The sequence below is a fragment of the Sceloporus occidentalis genome, unplaced genomic scaffold, assembly GCF_023333645.1.
Source record: "Sceloporus occidentalis isolate IW3139 unplaced genomic scaffold, rSceOcc1.0.p SCAF_13, whole genome shotgun sequence".
Taxonomy (NCBI): Eukaryota; Metazoa; Chordata; class Lepidosauria; order Squamata; family Phrynosomatidae; genus Sceloporus; species Sceloporus occidentalis.
In genome coordinates, this window is record NW_028316993.1 from 9,642,043 (window position 1) to 9,662,067 (window position 20,025).

At 42.8% G+C, this 20,025-nt stretch overlaps 1 protein-coding gene across 1 annotated transcript; it reads left to right on the forward strand.

Annotated features, from left to right (window-relative positions):
- Window positions 1–710: 710 nt before the first annotated feature.
- LOC149304892 (alpha-tectorin-like) lies at window positions 711–19,212 on the forward strand. The gene is made up of 11 exons (XM_089479153.1): window positions 711–747; window positions 1,355–5,232; window positions 6,742–7,315; window positions 7,828–8,420; window positions 10,099–10,663; window positions 12,487–13,091; window positions 15,059–15,632; window positions 16,338–16,537; window positions 16,720–17,100; window positions 17,756–18,044; window positions 19,187–19,212. The coding sequence occupies exons 1-11, from the start codon at window positions 711–713 to the stop codon at window positions 19,210–19,212; spliced, it is 7,722 nt and encodes a 2,573-aa protein (XP_089335279.1).
- The last annotated feature ends 813 nt before the right edge of the window (window positions 19,213–20,025 follow it).

Sequence of the window (20,025 nt, forward strand, 5' to 3'; positions counted from 1 at the left end):
GGTGAATGGTCTGGATACCATGGGCTATAAGGAGAGACTTAGGGAGCTGGGTACGTTTAGCCTGGAGAAGCGATGGTTAAGGTATGATAGCCTTGTTTAAGTATTTGACGTGGTGGCATATTGAGGATGGAGCAAGCTTGTTTTCTGCTGCTCCAGAGAATAGGACCCAGAAACAATGGATTCAAGCAACAGGAAAAGAGATTCCACCTAAACATTAGGAGGAACGTCCTGTCAGTGAGAGCTGTTCGCAATGTAACACACTCCCTCGGAGTGTAGTGGAGTCTCCTTCTTTGGGGGGTTTTTAAAAGAGGATGAATGGCCCTTAATGGGGGTTCTGTTCTGGACACCACCACCACCCAGGTAGATGGCAAAAAAGCAGGACCTCAAGTTCTGTTCTTCTCAGCGGTGGCATGACAGACATGCAACAGCACTGGCACAGCCACATGTACATGCCACCATTGAGGAGAATAGAGTGGGACCGTCTGCAGATACACGAATCCATGGATGTCAAGCCTGCAGTTAGGAAAGAATGGCAGTATATGAAAATGGCCAAAAGAAAAGGACAAAAAACCCAACATCTCACAAGCAGATACAAATCAAGAATGGGAAGAAAATGTAGATGGAATTTAGAGAAACATTTAGAAACTGAAACTGAGTGGTCAACGTAATTCAATTTCTTCTTCTTCTTTCCAGACTGGAAGGCTACCATAATGTTACTTCTGTTGACCTGGCTTGCTCTTCTGTGTAGTAAGTATGCTCCTCATGGCTTAGCTATCTCTTCAGAGAATTAGAGATAGTTTCCCAGAATTTTATAGCACACCCACACAAAACAGGAAAGCATGCCAGGGTAAAAAATAAAATCACCAAAAAACCCAACTATTGACACTCATGGGAGCAGCTTCTGCCAGTATCATCTTGTATATTGAACAGTTTCCAAATTGGGAGCACTATTATACCCCCAGATCTCTGCACCATATAATAGTTGGGGAACAATTTTCCTTTATTGTCATCATCTTGGAATTTGGTTTTAGATAACATTAATATGTATATGTCTATTTCACATCATTATTTTCTCCTATATTATATATACAACTGTGCATCCTTGCTGCCACCTGCACATGGCATTAGCATTATCCCAGACAGTGCCACCTCCAGAAGCAAGTTGAAAACTCAGGAGATGAATGTCAATGTAATAATCCACAACTTTCATTTACAGAAATGACTGATCATGAGGAACAAGAATTTTCACATAGTCTATTATTTTCTCTTCACCTTCATGCGTTTGTGGGCCTTCTGAGGTATATTTGTACTGATTGTTTGACCATTTCTCATCAGTAATGTGTTTGTTTTCTAGCAACTGTGCCTCCAGTGAGCCTTGATCCCAATCCCTGCAGCAACACAAGTTGTAGAAAGGGGTACATCTGCAAGGTTACTCACAATCAGCCACAGTGCATCCCAGAACCTCAGTCCTGCAGTACTATCCAGTGCCATGAGGGGGCACTATGTGAAACAATTAACGGCCTGCCCAGATGTGTATCCTATACACCATCTTGTCATCATATCCAATGTCGAGAAGGCACAATATGTGATACGGCAGATGGCTTTCCTAAATGTGTACCAGCACCAAGGACATGTGCTGCTGTCCAGTGCAAAGAAGGCACTACCTGTGGGATCATTAACAATTGGCCTCAATGTATCCCAGCACCTATGTCCTGCCAAACCACTAGATGCAACCCAGGAACAACATGTAAACTCATTAATGGCTGGCCCCAATGTGTGCCCAACCAGCCTTCCTGCCACGCAATACGATGCAAAAATGACTCTGCATGCAAGATTGTTCATGGCCATCCCAAATGTGTCCCACTACCAGCATCGTGTGGCACCTTCTTGTGTGAAAAAGGAACCGTGTGTGAGGTGGTTGGTGGTCATCCCAAGTGTGTCTCCTTGCCACTGTCCTGCCTGCATATGGAATGCAAACTTGGGACTGTGTGTGATATTGTTGATGGATGGCCCACATGCATCCCCAGGACATCCTGTGAGAGGTTAAATTGTGAAGCTGGCACTGAATGCAAGACTGTAAATGGCTTGCCCAAGTGTCTACCAGTCCCACTGTCTTGTGACACAGTTCATTGCAAACAGGGGGCTGTGTGTAAGATACTAAATGGTAAGCCTGTATGTGTGCCCATTCCACCTTCCTGCCTCACGATCCACTGCAAAGAAGGAACCATCTGTGAGATCACTAATGGTGTCCCTAAGTGTGTTCCTGCCATAACATCCTGTGACAGAATCCAGTGTGCAGCAGGGACTGTCTGTGAAATGGAGAATGAGTGGCCTAGGTGTGTGCCTATCCCAATTACCTGCAAGAAATTTGAATGCAAAGTGGGGACAGTATGTAACATGGTAAATGGCTGGCCAACCTGCGTTCCAAATCCACCAGCATCTTGTGCATCCATTGTTTGCAAAAAGGAGACAGTGTGTGAAATGGTAAATGGAACGCCAACATGCACACCCTTCCCACTTTCCTGTGAAAGATATAAGTGCCGAGAGGGAACCATCTGTGAAGTAGTGCATGGATGGCCTACTTGTGTGCCTTTGCCATCTTCATGTCAGAAAGTAGAGTGTGCCCAGGGGACTGCTTGCAAAATCGTTGATGGTTGGCCCAGATGTGTTCTCATCCCTTCTACGTGTGACAAGTTGCAGTGTAAAGTGGGAACCATATGTCAAATGGTGAATGGCCAGCCTAAATGTGTTTCAGTTCCTCCCTCCTGTGAACACATTTTTTGCAAAGTAGGGACAACTTGTGAAATTGTTGAAGGTTGGCCCCAGTGCACTCCAGTCCAACGATCCTGTGACAAAATCCAATGCACAGATGGGACAAATTGTAAAATGATTGGTAGCAGAACTCAGTGTGTACCTATCCCACCTTCCTGTGACAAAATAGGATGTAAAGATGGGACCATTTGTGAAATTATTGAGGACTGGCCCATGTGTGTTCCTATCCAAGATTCCTGTGAGAAAATCCAGTGCAAACAAGGAACTCTTTGTAAAATGGTTGGTGGCAGGGCCGAATGTCATCCTGTCCCAAGTTCCTGTGAAAAAGTTAGCTGCAGTGTGGGGACCAAGTGTGAGATATATAATGGAGGACCAAAATGTATTCCTGTCTCACCTTCCTGTGATAAGTTCCAATGTAAGGAAGGGACAGTTTGTGAAATCAGTAATGGCTGGCCTAAATGTGTTTCCGTTCCTACACCAATCTCATGTGAAAAGGTCAACTGTAATGTGGGCACCAAGTGTGAGATATACAATGGGAAGCCCACATGTCTTCCCATCTCGCCTTCCTGTGACAAATTCCCCTGTAAAGCTGGAACAGTTTGTGAAATCAGTAACGGTTGGCCCAGATGTGTCCCCATTCCTGTTCCTCTCTCTGTTCGTACTCCCACTCTCAGCCCAGCCTCCTGTGAAAGGGTCACTTGTAAGGTAGGGACCAAATGTGAGATATACAATGGGAAGCCCACATGTCTTCCCATCTCACCTTCCTGTGACAAATTCCCCTGTAAAGCTGGAACAGTTTGTGAAATCAGTAACGGTTGGCCCAGATGTGTCCCCATTCCTGTTCCTCTCCCTGTTCGTACTCCCACTCTCAGCCCAGCCTCCTGTGAAAGGGTCACTTGTAAGGTAGGGACCAAATGTGAGATATACAATGGGAAGCCCACATGTCTTCCCATCTCACCTTCCTGTGACAAATTCCCCTGTAAAGCTGGAACAGTTTGTGAAATCAGTAATGGTTGGCCCAGATGTATCCCCATTCCTGTTCCTCTCCCTGTTCCTAAACCCACTCTCAGCCCAGCCTCCTGTGAAAAGGTCACTTGCAATGTAGGGACCAAGTGTGAAATGTACAATGGGAAGCCCACATGTCTTCTCATATCACCTTCCTGTGACAAATTCCCCTGTAAAGCTGGAAAAGTTTGTGAAATCAGTAATGGTTGGCCCAGATGTGTCCCCATTCCTGTTCCTCTCCCTGTTCATACTCCCACTCTCAGCCCAACGTCCTGTGAAAGAGTCACTTGTAAGGTAGGGACAAAATGTGAGATATACAATGGGAAGCCCACATGTCTTCCCATCTCACCTTCATGTGACAAATTTCCCTGTAATGCTGGAACAATTTGTCATATCAATAACGGCTGGCCTCAGTGTGTTCCCATTCCCATTCATGCTCGCATTCATGCTCCCATCCCAGTCTCTTGTGAAAGGGCCACTTGCAATGTAGGAACACAGTGTGAGATACATGAAGGAAAACCAACCTGTATTCCCATCTCCCTTTTTTGTGACCAGATCCAATGCAAAGTTGGAACAATTTGTCACATCATAAATGGTTGGCCTCAATGTGTTCCCATTCCATCCTCCTGTAGAAATGTGACCTGCAACAGAGGGACTGCATGTCAAATGGTTTCTGGTTGGCCCCAGTGTGTCCCCATCTCAAACCATTTGATACCCTCCTGTGACAAGTCACATTGCAAAGAAGGCAGTATTTGTGAGATCATCAGTGGCGTACCAACCTGTAGATCTACTCCATCTACCTGTGACAAATTTCACTGTCAACAGGGAACAGTATGCCAAATTATACATGGCTGGCCAACATGTGTTCCAGCATCATTACCAACACCTTGTGCTTCTGTACTTTGCAATGTAGGAACTGTATGCCAGCTTGTTAATGGAAGTCCACAATGTGTGCCCATCCCACTTGCCTGTGAGCAATTCCGCTGCAGACCCAGCACTGTCTGTAAGATTGTGAATGGTTGGCCCCAGTGTGTTCCTGTGCCAGGTTCCTGTGAGACCACTCACTGTCAAAAGGGAACTTCATGTCAGGTCGTAGGAGGCTCGCCCAAATGTCTACCCATGGTACGATCATGCTATGAAATTCAGTGCAGAAAAGAAACTGTCTGCAAAATTGTGGATGGCTCACCCAAATGTGTTCCAGGTTTGCCCATCCAACCTACGTGCTGGGCCTCTGGTCAGCCCCATTATCACACCTTTGATGGACACAGTTATGATTTTCAAGGTACCTGCACGTACACAGTGGTTAAGACTTGCAAGCCCAATTCTCAGCTACCGTTCTTCCACATCTTCACCAAGAGCCAGAAGAACTCCCCATTTTCTCTCATCAGCCAGGTCACCATCGCGGTCTACAATTACAACATCACCATGGTCATGCATGAATATGGCCTTGTCAGAGTAAGAATCCATTTCTCTGTCTTGTTACTGTTGGTGTGAAAGTACTGTTTGCTTAGTTTGCTTAACCAATGGGTCAATATTTGTTGCCATTGTAATAGTAATACCAGTCGTATTTGTAATAGCAGTGCTGGCATTCATGAGCCAGTTGTTCCATTCTCTCTCCCTTCTGCTTATTTTTTCCCCCTTCAAATGTTGACCTGTAGTCAGCATTTCATGGCCACTGAGCCTGTTCAGTCATCATTGGGCTCTTTGAAGGTTTCTCCTTTTCATGTTTTTTTCTCAAAGCATTCCCCCTTTCCCCCAAAAAACAGAATTGTGTTCCCAGTGAAATTTCACCTCGATCCCCAATTTCTCACATTGCAGAGACTGAGCCACTGAAAATTGTTCAAACTTCGAACACTTCTGTTTGCTGTGTTTGGATTCCCTTTATAACTTTGGCTGCCCTTTTTCTTTGGATGCTTAAACTATATTTCTCAGTGCAATGTTACCAATGTGGGGACTGAAAGGCAATTCCATTTGAGGAGAGAGAATTCATATAATATCCTTTTGCCTGCCCCATCCCCTATAGCTACACCTCTGCCACAATCCCTCCCTGTTGACTATGGTGGCTAGAGGCAATGGGGCTTGCTGCCCAACAACCTCTAGAGGGGCACAGTTTTTCACCTATTATACATGGTCGGTGCTATTTTAGCTAAGTAAACAAAGGTACAAAGTTTTTGGCTGTTTTATACTCTGAAAGGAAAATTTGAACTCACTAGACATGAGGTGTATTCACACTACAGTTACAGCATTTTGATACCACTGGATTTGCCATGATTTCATCCTATGAGGTCCTGGGATTTGAAGTTTAGCAAGCATTTTCAGAATCCTCTACCAGAGACCTCTAATGCTATAACTCAGGGGAGACTACTGCAGAATTGTAAGTCGGTTATCAGATTACAAATTCCAGGAATTCATGGTTGAAATTTTAGCAGTTAAAGGGATATCAGAATTGCTATAATTATGTAGCATTGGTGCACTCATGGCTGGAGGGTTTTTTCCTCCATGTCAAGCCCCTTTCCATGTGAAGATCTGCATTCCCTTGACAGCAGTCTGCTGCAGGTTGTGTGCTTGTTGTAAATAGCTTGGAAAAGTGACTTTTGAAGCTGTGGCCAATTCCCATGCTAATCATTATGGCTGCTGAACTAAAAAACAAAACAGAACAGAACACACTTTTCCAAGCTTTAATAGGACTGAAGACAGCAATGGACAGGGAAAGAGCCCAAAGTAGGCAAACCTGACTCTCTTTCCTGCCTCCTCCTCATGTGGCAGGATGCTGAGTATGCAAAAGATAACTCTTACAGAGACCTAAACCAATTACTTGCAGTGCGTTTTGAAATTAGCCCATGGGCCACATGCAGTCCTAGGCCATAAGTGCCCCACCCCAATGCGCCATTATCATTTCAGTGCAGTTCATTCACAGAATTATCTCATCAAATAATATTCTTCATCATCTTCTGCCACATCTAGGTCAACCAACTACGTTCCCGCCTGCCCCTTACTTTGCATGATGGGAAACTCTCACTGTATCAACAAGGAGACCAACTGGTAATCAGAACACAGTTTGGCCTGGAGGTTTACTATGACTGGAACTATTACTTTGTGGTGAAGGTCACTCCAGCTTTTCGGAACCACGTCTGTGGCCTCTGTGGCAATTACAATGGGAATGCTAATGATGACTTTACTACATCCTCGGGAGGCTTGGCCACCAGTGCTGTGGAATTTGGCAAGAGTTGGAAGGTGGAAGATGGGGACCGTGCCTGTAGTCATGGCTGCCATGGCAAATGTATGCGTTGTACTCCAGAGCTGGTGAGCAGATACAGCACAGAGACCTTTTGCGGCATGATCACTAAACACATCGGTGGCCCCTTCCGACAGTGCCATACCGTGATTGATCCCAAACCCTATTTGAATGACTGTGTGATTGATTTATGTACCTTTGATGGCTACAAGCAGATCTTGTGCCGAGCATTAAAGACTTATGCTGATGCCTGCCAAAGAGAAGGGGTAAAAATTGCTGACTGGAGGAAACATGCTGGCTGCCGTGAGTACAGGAGGGAATTCATGGAAGTAGGGGTCAAGCTAGAAATACAATGAAGACATTTGGAGGAGGGTACTTTCATACTGTACTTCCAAGTTGCCTCCTCCTTCCAATCTCATGACCAATAAACATGTTAAAATTATTGACTGCTTCCTTAGAGAAGAAAATTAGCAAAGACTTGCATCCCTACAAAACTGATTAACAGTCACTGTTTTCTTCCAGGGAAAGAACTGTTGGTCTGTGTACCATAAACTTCAATATTTCATTATATCAATAAAAACAAATTGATGATGATGGCGGTGGTGATGGTGATATTGGTTTAAAACCTTTATGTGTATTATGGGAAGGCTATGTTGGATTACAATTCTCATCATCCCAAAACAGCTTCCTATGCTGGCTGGAAATGATAGTAATTTTAGCTGGAGAAAAATTAGGGAAGATTGTTTTAAAGGAAAGATAAGGGTTTGTTTGAGAATACTATCTGCTGCTGACTTCCTTTGTCCTTCTCTTTTCAGCCATGACTTGTCCTGACTACAGTCAGTACATGCCCTGTGGCTCAGCCTGTCCTGCCACCTGCACCAACCCTGATGTTCCAAAGAATTGCAAACTGCCCTGTGTGGAGACCTGCCAATGCAAGCCAGGCTATGTACTGGATGGTGGCAAATGCATTACCAAAGAACAATGTGGCTGTATCTATCATGGTCAGCTCTATGCACCCAATGAGCATTTCTGGGGTGACAGCCAATGCCACCATCAGTGCATGTGCAGGGCACAAGACAAGACCGTGGTCTGCCATGGGTCCCGTTGCAGGGAGACAGAGGGATGCGATGTGGTCAATGGCATTAGAAAATGTCATCCCACCTTTTATGGGACCTGCACCACTCTGGGCCAATTACATTACATCACCTTTGATGGTTTGCGCTATGACTTCTATGGGACTTGTGTTTACCGTATGGCTGAACTCTGTCAGTACAGCAGAGCCAACCTGACTCACTTCCAAGTCCTGGTTCAGAATGACAGGCAAGGACTCAAGAATCCTTCATCCTCCAAAGTCATTGAGATCAAGGTCTATGGGATGAAAGTCACAGTCAGCCATAGCCAAGTCTTGGTGAGTGATAAAACTATAGGAGCTCATAGAATCATAGAGTTGGAAGAGACCACAAGGGCCATCCAGTCCAACCCCATGCAGGAACTCACAATCAAAGCATCTCTGACAGATGGCCATCCAGCCTCTGCTTCAAGACCTGCAAAGAAGGAGACTCCACTACACTACAAGGGAGTGTGTTCCACTGTTGAACAGCCCTTACTGTCAGGAGGTTCCTCCGAATGTTGAGGTGGAATCTTTTTTCCTATAGCTTGCATCCATTGTTCCATGTTCTAGTCTTTGAAACAGCAGAAAACAAGCTTGCTCCATCCTCAATGTGACACGCCTCAAATACTTATCAGGGCTATCATATCACCTATTAACCATCTCTTTTCCAAGCTAAACATACCCATCTTCCTAAGTCTTTCCTCATAAGGCATATTGGAATGTTATTCAGATCATATTTTGATATGATGATTGATTTGGTGTCATTCAGGTTTATTCTAATTTTGAATCTTAGTCATTCATGGTCTGTGCTACAGTCCGAGTCTTGTCTTGTTTTTGCCAAAAGAATCTAGCTTCTCCATCTTCTGTAAGCTAGTGTGTAATCTGTTCGATTTTTGTGTCAACCAACATGATGATGTCCAGATCTCCTCTCTGGTTGTATGAAGAAGCTATTTACGTTGAATAGACTGTCACAAACCTCTTTCAGTGACTCTCCTGCTTTGTTTCTTAAACCGAGCTCAAATTCCTCTACAGTTTTTAATTCTGCTCTGCTTCCTACACTTGGTTTAAATTTTCCTTTTATTTCTCTTACCTTTGGGGGATGATCTCTCATTCAGTCTTTTTGTAGTCTTCTTTTACTCCAAAACTTCTTTCCATAAATAATCCTTTTTCTCTCTAGGAACCAGTCACTGAATTGTTACATTTAGTATTCTAACCCAATTTCTGACATCTTTTACTTCTCCTTCTTACCTTTGCTTAAGCACTTGAAGTTTCATCTGTCATCCAATGACCTTTCTTTTTGGCTACATAGAATGTGTTTTTACATTCTTCCTGATAATAACCCTGGGTTTAGCCTAGAGCTTGTTCTGATTCTTGGTTTCATAATGCAAGTCTTCTTTTCATGCTTCTCCATTCCTATGTTCTTTATTTTCAAACCAGACTTGGGCAGGACAGGTCTTCAAAGAAAGGACTCACTTTTGACAAGCCTTCAAAGAGAGAGAACTATCCTTGGGGGAGAAGGATACATGGCCACTATAGGCCCAATTCATTTTCAGGATGGAGTGAATTGATGCCTACCCAGCTCTGCTCTCTTCACTTTCTGGGACAAACAATGTCTATGTTCCAAATCTGTAGTAGTGATGGAAAGATTTTATAAATATTCAAAATGGGTTGAAAATTGGTTTCTTTAGTGTCAGCACACTCTGAAGAAGATAATCCTAGATGGGTGAACATCTTCACAGTTCAGGACTTCTGGATTAAAAATGTGCATGCTATTTTGTTTTGTTTTGTTTTGCAAAGGAAATAGCTTTTTCTGCATAGAAAATAGGTTTCCTGCAGAGACAATAGGAGAAAAATGTTAAATTATTCTTTCTTGCCTATAAGAATGCAATTTATGAACATTTACAGCTCAAATCGGTACCATGAAAAGGTTATTTTAGGTCATCCATCCACCCAACCTCTCCGTTTTTCCCCCCAGCTGAATGGACTATTGATCAACCTGCCGTATAACATTGAATATGACAAAATCTCCCTGTATCATCAGGGCTGGGATACTGTGATCACGACTGATTTTGGCTTAACTGTCACATTTGATGGGAAGAATAATATCCGCCTCACAGTACCAGGAACCTATAGGAACAACCTGTGCGGCTTATGTGGCAATTTCAACGGACGGGCAGATGATGATATGTTGCAACAAAATAGAAGTTTAACAACTAATCCGGGAACTTTTGGAAGAAGCTGGAAGCTTCGAGACATCCCAGGCTGTATTGAGAAGAAGAAGGAGGCCTGCCCAGACTTTCAGAATATGGAGCACTTGCAGAGGACAAATAATGAATGTGGCATCCTATTACACAAGCAAGGGCCCTTCAGAAGGTGCTACAACAAGGTGCCACCTGAAATGTACTTCAAAGACTGTGTCTTTGACTATTGCTCCAATAAGGGCAACAAGAATGTCATCTGTCACATCCTCTCTTCCTATGCTGCAGCATGCCACGAAGCTGGTGTCACAGTTGATAAATGGAGATCCACCAATCTCTGCAGTAAGTTCTTGGTTGAGAAGTTTATAGTAAACTAACTTCTAATTCCTGCCAGGTTTCGTCAGTCAGGATTTTTTTGTTTTAGTGGGTTTTTTTTAAATATAGGGGTGGTAGAGAAGCAAACTGATTATTTCATTTAACTGTGAAAGAGGAGAGAGCAGGGATGGGCCAAGTGTGATCTGTACATTACCTTCAGGCCCCAAAATGCAGTCCTTAAAGTTCCCCAAATGCTTCCCAATTAATTTTTTCCATACTGAATTACGCAAACATAGGCAAAACAGGCTTAAAACATGTTTACTGCCAGCCCTGGTGGCGCAGTGGTTAAATGCCTGTATTGCAGCCACTCACTCACAAACCATAAGGTTGCGAGTTCAGTACCAACAAAAGGGCTCAAGCTCGACTCAGGTTTGCAATTGCATCCTTCCAAGGAGGTGGCTAAAATGAGTATCCAGATTGTTGGGGGCAATTGGCTTACACTTTGTAAACTGCTTAGGGAGTGCTTAAGTGCGCTGATAAGCGGTATAGAAATATACTTGCTATTGCTATTGCCATCTCCCCAATGATCTCTAAGCTTCCAAATAGGACTTGGCCTCTGCCCCCTCTGTGGTTGCCCACCACAGGATAAAGGATGAAAGTAAGACAAAGGTTCTCCAAATATTATTGGACTCCAACTCCCATCAGTCTCAGCTGTCAGATATGATTAGAAGTTGTCATTCAACACCTTTTGTAGGTCTGTAGGTTTTCCAATGATGGAATCAAGAGATGTTTTCCTCTCTCCACCTGTATTAGAACTCATCCAGGCTGGTTTAAAACGGATGAAAGGATTGCTTCCTTATATAGCATATAATTACTTTATCACAGATTGAGACATATATACAGCTTCTGGGATTTATTTTGATATTTTTTTAGTAGAATCCAAAGATCACAGACAGGAACAAAAGATGCACTTTTTAAAAAAGAAAATGCAGGGGGCTTTTGAACACTTTCCAAATGTAAGGGCTACTTGTTTTTGAGTACCAGAAATGAGTTAAGTTCTCCATCCTTTTACATAGGTGGGCATTCCTCTTTACCCCAAATTTTGCTCATCTTAGCAGCCTGGCAGCCAGAAATCTTTGCTGATCTGCTAGAAATGCCTTAGAAAGCTTGTAAATCTTGATCTACCCTCTGCTTGCCCCCAGTTTATGGTATTAAGATTACCCTGTTGTGTTTGCAGTTGCTCATTAAGATAATTTTAGAAGAAAATTAGACAATTGTTCATGCTGGATAAATCAGTCTATGACTAGCATTAATCAAAATGGTTAGAAGCAACCTCCAGGCTTAGAGGCAACATGATAATAAAGAGTCCAACAATGAGAAAGAACCCATTTTGCCATGTCCTGCATGTTGGCATTTGGTTGTGGGCTGTGGGAAACAAGATGCTGATGGATCAACATGGTTCCTTATATAATACTATTTTCAGGAGCAGGAAGATTTGAATGACCATGAAGCATGTATGAGACCATCTGAAATGTGTGCATCTTCTTATTATGTCAATGGAATAAGAAAAGATTTAGGGTGAGGTTATTAAGAGAACTGTATATAATAATAATAATAATAATAATAATAATAATAATAATAATAATAATAATAAAGTATATATAGAATGGGAGTGAGCAATTTGTACTTATTGTTGGGTTGCACCTCCCTTTGGCCCTAGTCTGCATAATTAATAGTGAGAGATAATGGAGAATATCAGGAGAACCACAATTTGTTCACTCATGATTTAGAGATCAAGGTTGGGCCAAAGGGTTCACTCATGCTGCCCATGTCTTCTTGTGTCTCTCCAGAGCCTGACTGCCCAGCAAACAGCCATTATAAAGTTTGTGCCAGCAGCTGCCCTGTAACATGTCGCAGCCTCTTTAACCCAGTGCTCTGCACTACTAAGTGCCATGAGGGGTGTGAGTGCAATGAAGGTTTTGTCTTGAGTGGCAACCAGTGTGTTCCCATCTCTCAGTGTGGCTGTGTCCATCAAGGGTTCTACTACAAGGCGGGTGAGTCTTTCTACCTCAACGGATTCTGCAAGGAGCGATGTATTTGCCAAGTGGGTGGTATCATGGACTGTCACCGTTCTTCATGTGGTCCTAATGAAGAGTGTCGTGTGGTGAATGGTGTCCAGAAGTGTCGTTCACTTGGTTCCAAGAGCAGTGGGACATGCCATGTTGCTGGTGACCCACACTACATCACTTTTGATGGATCCACATTTGATCTCCAAAGCAACTGCTCATACACTCTGGCTAAGAGCTGCACACGCAAGAGTTCTGTTGCATCTTTCTCTGTCAATGTGGAGAATGAGAGGAGGTCCAAAGGCAAGGTCTCTGTAACAAAAGTTGTGTCGATCATAGCCTATCACAACACAATCTCCATCTTACGAGAAAAGAGAGGCATCATCTTGGTAAGACTTTGTGGACTGGAGGGACATGAGGAATGAAGTGTTTTGTTTAGAGGGCAGTTGTTATTAGATGGATAGAGAAATAGAGGGAAATACCTACAGCAATAAGGTGGGTGTAAAATAGATTGGACAGTATTGGGGAATGGGGAGACACATTGTCCCCACAGAACCTATGAGGGGATACACCATCAGTGAAAATCAGCAAAAGCATGCTGCAGGGCTGAAGGATGTCAGATGGCCCCTGGACACCATAGAGCCATACCAATGTGACAGACAGAGAAGGAGAGGTATGAAAACAGAGTTTGTTTTTTGCTGACGAAGTGCCTTCATTTCATGGTGGCACAATTTTTCAGTGGTGCTGGCAGCAACAGGAGACAGCAGGAACCACATAAATAGCTGGGGAGGGGGCTTCTATGCAGCTTCCCAGCTATTTTTGTTCCTCTCAGCATCCCTGTCATGATTATCCCTGGTATAAAGACGTGAGATAGATAGATAGATAGATAGATAGATAGATAGATAGATAGATAGATAGATATGATAGAGAGATAGATGATAGATAGACAATTGATATACAGAGAAACATGATTAGATTAGCACAATACAACCGATAAATGGATAGTGAGTTACGGTCATCATTATGCCAAAGCCTTTCCTGCAAAGTCCTGAAGATTTTAATTTGGCAGAATGGGACAACTGAATCCACTGCAGCAGTGGCAAACCTTTGGTTGTTCTCACTGACCCCCTATGACCCTTGCCTTCTGTCAAAGGACAGATCTCTATGTGTCATAGGGGAGGAAAGAAGAACTGAAAATATTTTTAATGGCAGGGAAAAGTGTCAGGAAAAGTTTCCATGTGTCAGGAGAATTTAGGACTGATGAGACACTTCACAGTTTGTGATATTTGCACACAAGCTTTTAGTCAGAAGACAACACTCTCTGTACTGGAAGCTGCAAAATGCTGTTTTCTGCACACACAAAAACTATGTACGAATTTTGCATACAGTAGGTCCTCGGTGACAACATTTTCTGCACAGGAAATCGTATTTCTGCACAAAATAATATTTTCTTCAGAGCAAATGCTGTTTCTAGCATAAAATATGCTGCTTTATGAGCACACACAAATGCACATACACACAAAACCCTATGAATGAATTTTGCACACAGTATGTCCAAAACTGTCCAGTTTTCAAAGACATTATTTCTTTGGAAAGAAAGAACATTGAAAAAGTGGAAGAATATTGCTAAGATTACTTGTAGCTTCCTTTGAGAATGAAATAACTGGCCTATTACAATCCCTAGTGTGTCATTCAGACTGCTCTATGCTCCCAGAGACAGCCTACTGCCCTAAGGCATGGTAAAGGACATATCCCATTACCAATACTGACCTATAAGTCCAGTTGTCTTCTGTGGTTGACAAGGGATGGCAGCATTTTGTCCTTCACAAAAGGCATCCAGGACAAGGAGGTCAACCCAGGTTTGATTGCAATACTGGGCCCTACTGAAATGTCACGTTCAGGTGCCAAGTTCATGTATAAAAGGACCAAAAATTGATAACTACAGTCCACTAGGCAACAACACAAAATGAAATTATATCAGAGCTTGGAAGAGATACCTTTTTGGCCACTAGCCATGTTGGCCAAGATGATTCTGCAAGTTAGAATCCTCTTGATAGCATAAGATGTCATGGCCCCTGGTAATCCCTATGTATCATTTTGGAGGACACTGCAGAAGGGGAGATCTTGTGCTTCTTTACACAACATCCCTCACCCAGATGCACAACAGCAACCGGGACCTAATGTGTGTAGCTCCATCTCCAGCAGCCACCAGTAATCCCCCTTATGCATCCAGAGAAGACAGTGCAATCTAATGAGGGAGGAGGTGGTCCTTCTTTGGACAAATCAGAAGAGAGGCTAACCTCTAGCGCTATGTGCTTCTTTGATTTCTGCTAACATCCAATTTCCATTGCCACAGGTAAATGGAGCAACCACCTTCTTACCTTTCCGACTGGAGGCTGATGGTATGTGGGCATACTACCATGGTGACAACGTTGTGGTTCAGACAGACTTCGGCTTATTTGTCTCCTTTGACCAACTCTACCATCTAATCATCAAAGTGCCTGCGGTTTATCATGGCCAGATGTGTGGCCTGTGTGGCAATTATAATGGCAGACCCCGAGATGACCTCTTCCTGCCCAGTGGCCAGCCAGCCTTGAGCATCTCAGCCTTTGCAGCTGCTTGGAAAGTCGATGGGCTCCAGGCAGCCTGTACAGAGGACTGTGCTGCTTCGATCTGTGGGTCTTGCCAAACGAGCCAGAAATCCAGCTATGTACACACGACCCAGTGTGGCATATTGCAGGCAAAATATGGTCCTTTCAGTGCCTGTTATTCCACTATCAACCCCTCAGTCTTCTTCAACAATTGTGTGCATGATCTCTGCAAGGCAAGAGGGAACCCTGTTATCCTCTGTCGAGCTATCCATGGCTATGTCACTGCTTGCCAAGCTGCTGGTATTCAGATACAGCCCTGGAGGACAGCAAAATTATGCCGTAAGTAGTGTTACCGAGCCAATATTTCAAGGAAAGGGTCCCCAAGGATGTATGTGAAATAGGGGCATTGCCCCCAGATAAGAATTTTGCCCCCTAAATATGAATTCTGAGTGCCCCCCCAGTGAAATTGTCCTACAGTCCTCAAATTTCCAACATTACAGAGAGTGAGACATTGAGCAACATTTACATTTACAATTTTTTTTAATGTGTTCACATTCTCTTGGTCACACTAAAAGAATTAGGCCAAGTGATGTAAGAAGAGGAAGAGACCATTGGGACCCATGGTTCACTAAGATATCCAGATGCAGATATACCTTTCCCAAGGAAATGCAGTAACCTCAGGATCTGGACTCATCTCATCAAGTCAGGCTGGCCATTATGCCCTCCTAGACAAAACTATAAAGTCCTATTTAGGCTGACTGTCTTCCTGAATAGCATCTTCTTGGTGTGTGTTTTATCAGATTCCTCAGCTCTGACTTTTGCCATTTCTCAGTTTTGACTTCCTGGCATAAGACAGAGCTCTTGACTGCTGCCTTATACTGTAGTTGAGCCTTGGCCCACGAGAGAAGAATGAAGTGGATGAAATATCTGGTTGTAATCAATACCAAGCTGAAGTTGCTGATTGTCTAAAGCTGTATTTCTATAAAACAGATTTCTCTGTACTCCTATTATGTAATAATAATTATCCTTCACTCTTCCTTGCAGCTATGAAATGCCCAGCCAACAGTCACTATGAACTCTGCACCAAAGCTTGTCCCAGCAGATGCAAAGAAGTAACCAGCATCACCAAGTGTCCCAATTACTGTGCTGAAGGCTGTCAATGCAATAAGGGTTATTTTTTGGCAGGGTACCATTGTGCGCCTATTAGCCAATGCCGGTGCTTCCACAAGGGTACATGGTTTAAGGCAAGTGACAGCTGTACATTGTCAAAAAAAAATGTGGATTTCAAAAATAACTGTAGTTATAAAATAAGATGTGAACTCATTTAACTTTATATGCTGCAAACATTGCTGACCTTGTTTAAGTCTCTCAATATCTAGTCATGCCAGCATTTCGAACTCAACTGTTGTTCTTTTTTTACTGACAGGTTGGTGTAAAGGTGATCACAGCCAATTGCAGAGAACAATGCACCTGTCAACTCCAAGGCCGGGTAGTGTGCACACCACTCCCTTGTGCTGCTGGAGAAGCCTGTGTCTTGAGTAATGCCAAGTGGAGTTGTGTTCGAAAAGAAGGACACTGCACCATCGCTCATGGACATATCTTCACCTCTTACGATGGTGTCTCTGGAAAGGTTCCTCTTGAAGGGTCCTATGAGATCTCTGCACTCAACAATGCCAAGTCTAAATCTTGGTTCCGGGTGGTGGTACAGTTGCACAAGTGCCCCCAATGCCCTACACCCATTGTTGTCGCTGTCACAGTCTACTTCCACAAGTTTATTGTGCTAGTAAAGCAGGATAACACAGTCTCGGTAAGAAGTTGAGAGCAGACATTGACAGAACTAATGTCTACCTACCTGCTCCTACCTTATCACTTTCTGTATCAGTTGGCCCTTGGATCTGTTCTGGACTCCCCACAAGTTCCAAAAAGTGTGCATATAGGCTTGAACGGGGCACATGCATGCGGGGTGCATGCCATGGGCACGCGCCCCTTCATGTTAATGGCAGTCACCCCTCCGTGAATTTCCAAGTCCATGGATCTCAACTTGGAGGGGCAATTGTATTTCTTTCTGCTTTACCATTTTATGTTTGCAAATAGAAATTTTGCTAACTAAGCAACATCCTTCTCAGCTATAAAAGAGAATGAAGTTAGAAGTTAGAATCATGTTGATGACATTGATGTATCCAATCTAAGGTTATGCTTTATTTTTAAGTCGCTTTATTTTTGCATGCAATAAATTCCTGTGTTAAGTCACACTGATTTCTAGATCTAGACAGAACTAAATCTGGATCCAATCCTTCATTTCAGCAACCATACACCTTCCAGAGTGACCTTCACAACCTTATAATGTCTTTATAATCTCTACATCTGCTTATCTTTTTTCCTCTTCACCCTACCAAATAAATAAATGAATAAACCTAGCTGTTGATATTTTGGGGTGACTTGCAACTTTGCATTTTTTTTAGGTGAATGGACATCCAGCGCATCTCCCAGTGCAACCTTCAAAGGAGATATCACTGAGTGTGGCCCAGAACGTGGTGACAGTGTCACACGGATCAGATGTACGAATTCTCTACAGTTCTAAAGGAGACCTAACAGTGGTAATCAGTGGGACACTAGCCAACAAAGTATCCAAATCGTGTGGGAACTTCAACGGTAATGGCTCAGATGACCTGCAGCTACCTAATGGCAGGGTAGCACATACCATTACAGAGGTCATTAGCCGCTGGAATGTCACTACAGCAACACAAAATGGTATGTTACCCTCCTCGATCCTTTGGGGAGAGGCGGGTTATAAATTTATTATTATTATTATTATTATTATTATTATTATTTGAAGACAGAAATGATAGAAATTGTAGGTCGGTAAAATAAGTACCTAGCCTGTTGGGGTCAATTGGCTTACATATTGTAAACCACTTAGAGAGTGCTGAGTTTACTGATAAGCAGTATAGAAATGTACATGCTATTGCTAGTTAAGAAGGTAGGTTTCTACTGCCCACATTATCTGCTGCTGCATCCCTTTCTTATACCCTTGCACCAACACTCAGTTGCAAACCTGTATCAGTTATGGGAGAGACTGAGGATAAATTGTAGTTCATGTTCAAAGATGTTGAGACAAATGGTTTCCCCTCTTTAGTAGACATGCAAGTGTTGTGAAACTAGTTGTAGCTATTCAAAGAAGAATAGAATAGGTAGCATTCTGAACCGGAAGGTTGTGGTCATTTCTCCAGAACGAAGAGAGAAAAATTATACAGGAAATTCTAGAACTTGTAGTTTCAAAGGGAGAGTCATGTCTGTTTCTCTGTGTGACATGCTGTCTCAATAACTACAACTTCCAGAGTTCCAGAATTTTTGGTACCATTTTCTATGAACTGTCAAGAGGAATTAATAGGATGTGCACCTACCTAACAGAAAGCAGGTTGGATCCTGACTTAGCCAAGCTTTGGATAGACCCAGTGAAGTCAATGAGACAGATAAATCATGACTAATTTAAGTCTCATAAATTTCAGCTGATTTATGCCACTTATGACTATAATCTCTTCCATGCTATACAATTATTACACTTTGGTATCCCTTTAACTGCCAGGCCACATCCAACAGAAACCTGAGTTTTGTAGTTTGGTGAGGTTCAGAAAATTCTAAATCACTAAATCACTGGATTCCATTGGATGGAGCACCTACATTTAAATTGGTATCAAAATACTATATTTGTACAGTGTGAAAGATCTAAATCTGGATCCAACCAAGTGCTTGCATCCATTTTGGAATTTTTCATCCTGACCCACAATTAAATATAGCTTTATTGTTTCTCCTGGAGGTGTGAAATGCAACTGGTTGATATGCATCAAACTGAATTCTTTTATTTCATTTTGGGTTGTTTGTTTGTTTTTTAGCTCGCTTTAAAATCCACTCCTATTGAAGAAAAGAATTAATATCAGCCTTTGGAAACTCACCACCATTAGGCCTGCCTTCTGGAATGGATCATCAGAGAAGTACTTGCTGCCTTAATGTGTCCCTAGGGAAGGGCAGGCACCTGGTCTCCCAAATACAACATAATTTCTCTTGTCCATCTGAAAGCAACTGCCTCCCAAAACTAATGCTCTATAGGCTGAAAAACAAACCCCACTGAGAGCGTACATAGCATAAAACAGTGGTGTGCAACCTGATATTTAGCATTGAAACTCCCATAATCCCTAGCCACAGGCAGTGCTGGCTAGGGCTAACTGGAGGTGTAACCTCAAACATCTATAGACACCAGGTTACCTTCCCAAAGCTTTGATCTATAACCCCAATATTTTGAATTTGCATTGTTGTTCTTTTTATGTAAATTAGCTAGCATTAATATTTTACTTAAACATTTCATATTCCACAGCTAGAGGTGTCTGTTCCCTACCATAGAGTTAAGTCTTTCTTAGTTAAAGACTCTGAGTCTTTGGGCAACTGGAGTTTCATAACAGTGCATTGGCCTGCACCCAATTGAAACACTACAAAAATCAATAAAAGCTTTTGGTAAAAGGCTTTGCATTTACTTCACTCCGTCAACTCATTTTGGAAATCAGCTCATTTGAGATACTGTGCAGTAGAAAAGAACAGAGAATACAGTAGTTGCTTTGTCCGAGGATTACTCTGGTGGTCACGTGGCCAGCATGACTGCACCAAACTCTGTTACCTTCCCACCAAAGTGGTACCTATTTATCTACTTGCATTTGCATGCTTTCAAAATGCTAGGTTG

Excerpts from the sequence above, each read along its gene's own strand:
- LOC149304892 (XM_089479153.1), top strand. The coding sequence starts at position 711 with ATGTTACTTCTGTTGACCTGGCTTGCTCTTCTGTGTA. Across the intron at positions 17,101-17,755 it reads AGCAGGATAACACAGTCTCG|GTGAATGGACATCCAGCGCA; the intron begins GTAAGAAGTTGA and ends CATTTTTTTTAG. Across the intron at positions 18,045-19,186 it reads CACTACAGCAACACAAAATG|CTCGCTTTAAAATCCACTCC; the intron begins GTATGTTACCCT and ends TTTGTTTTTTAG.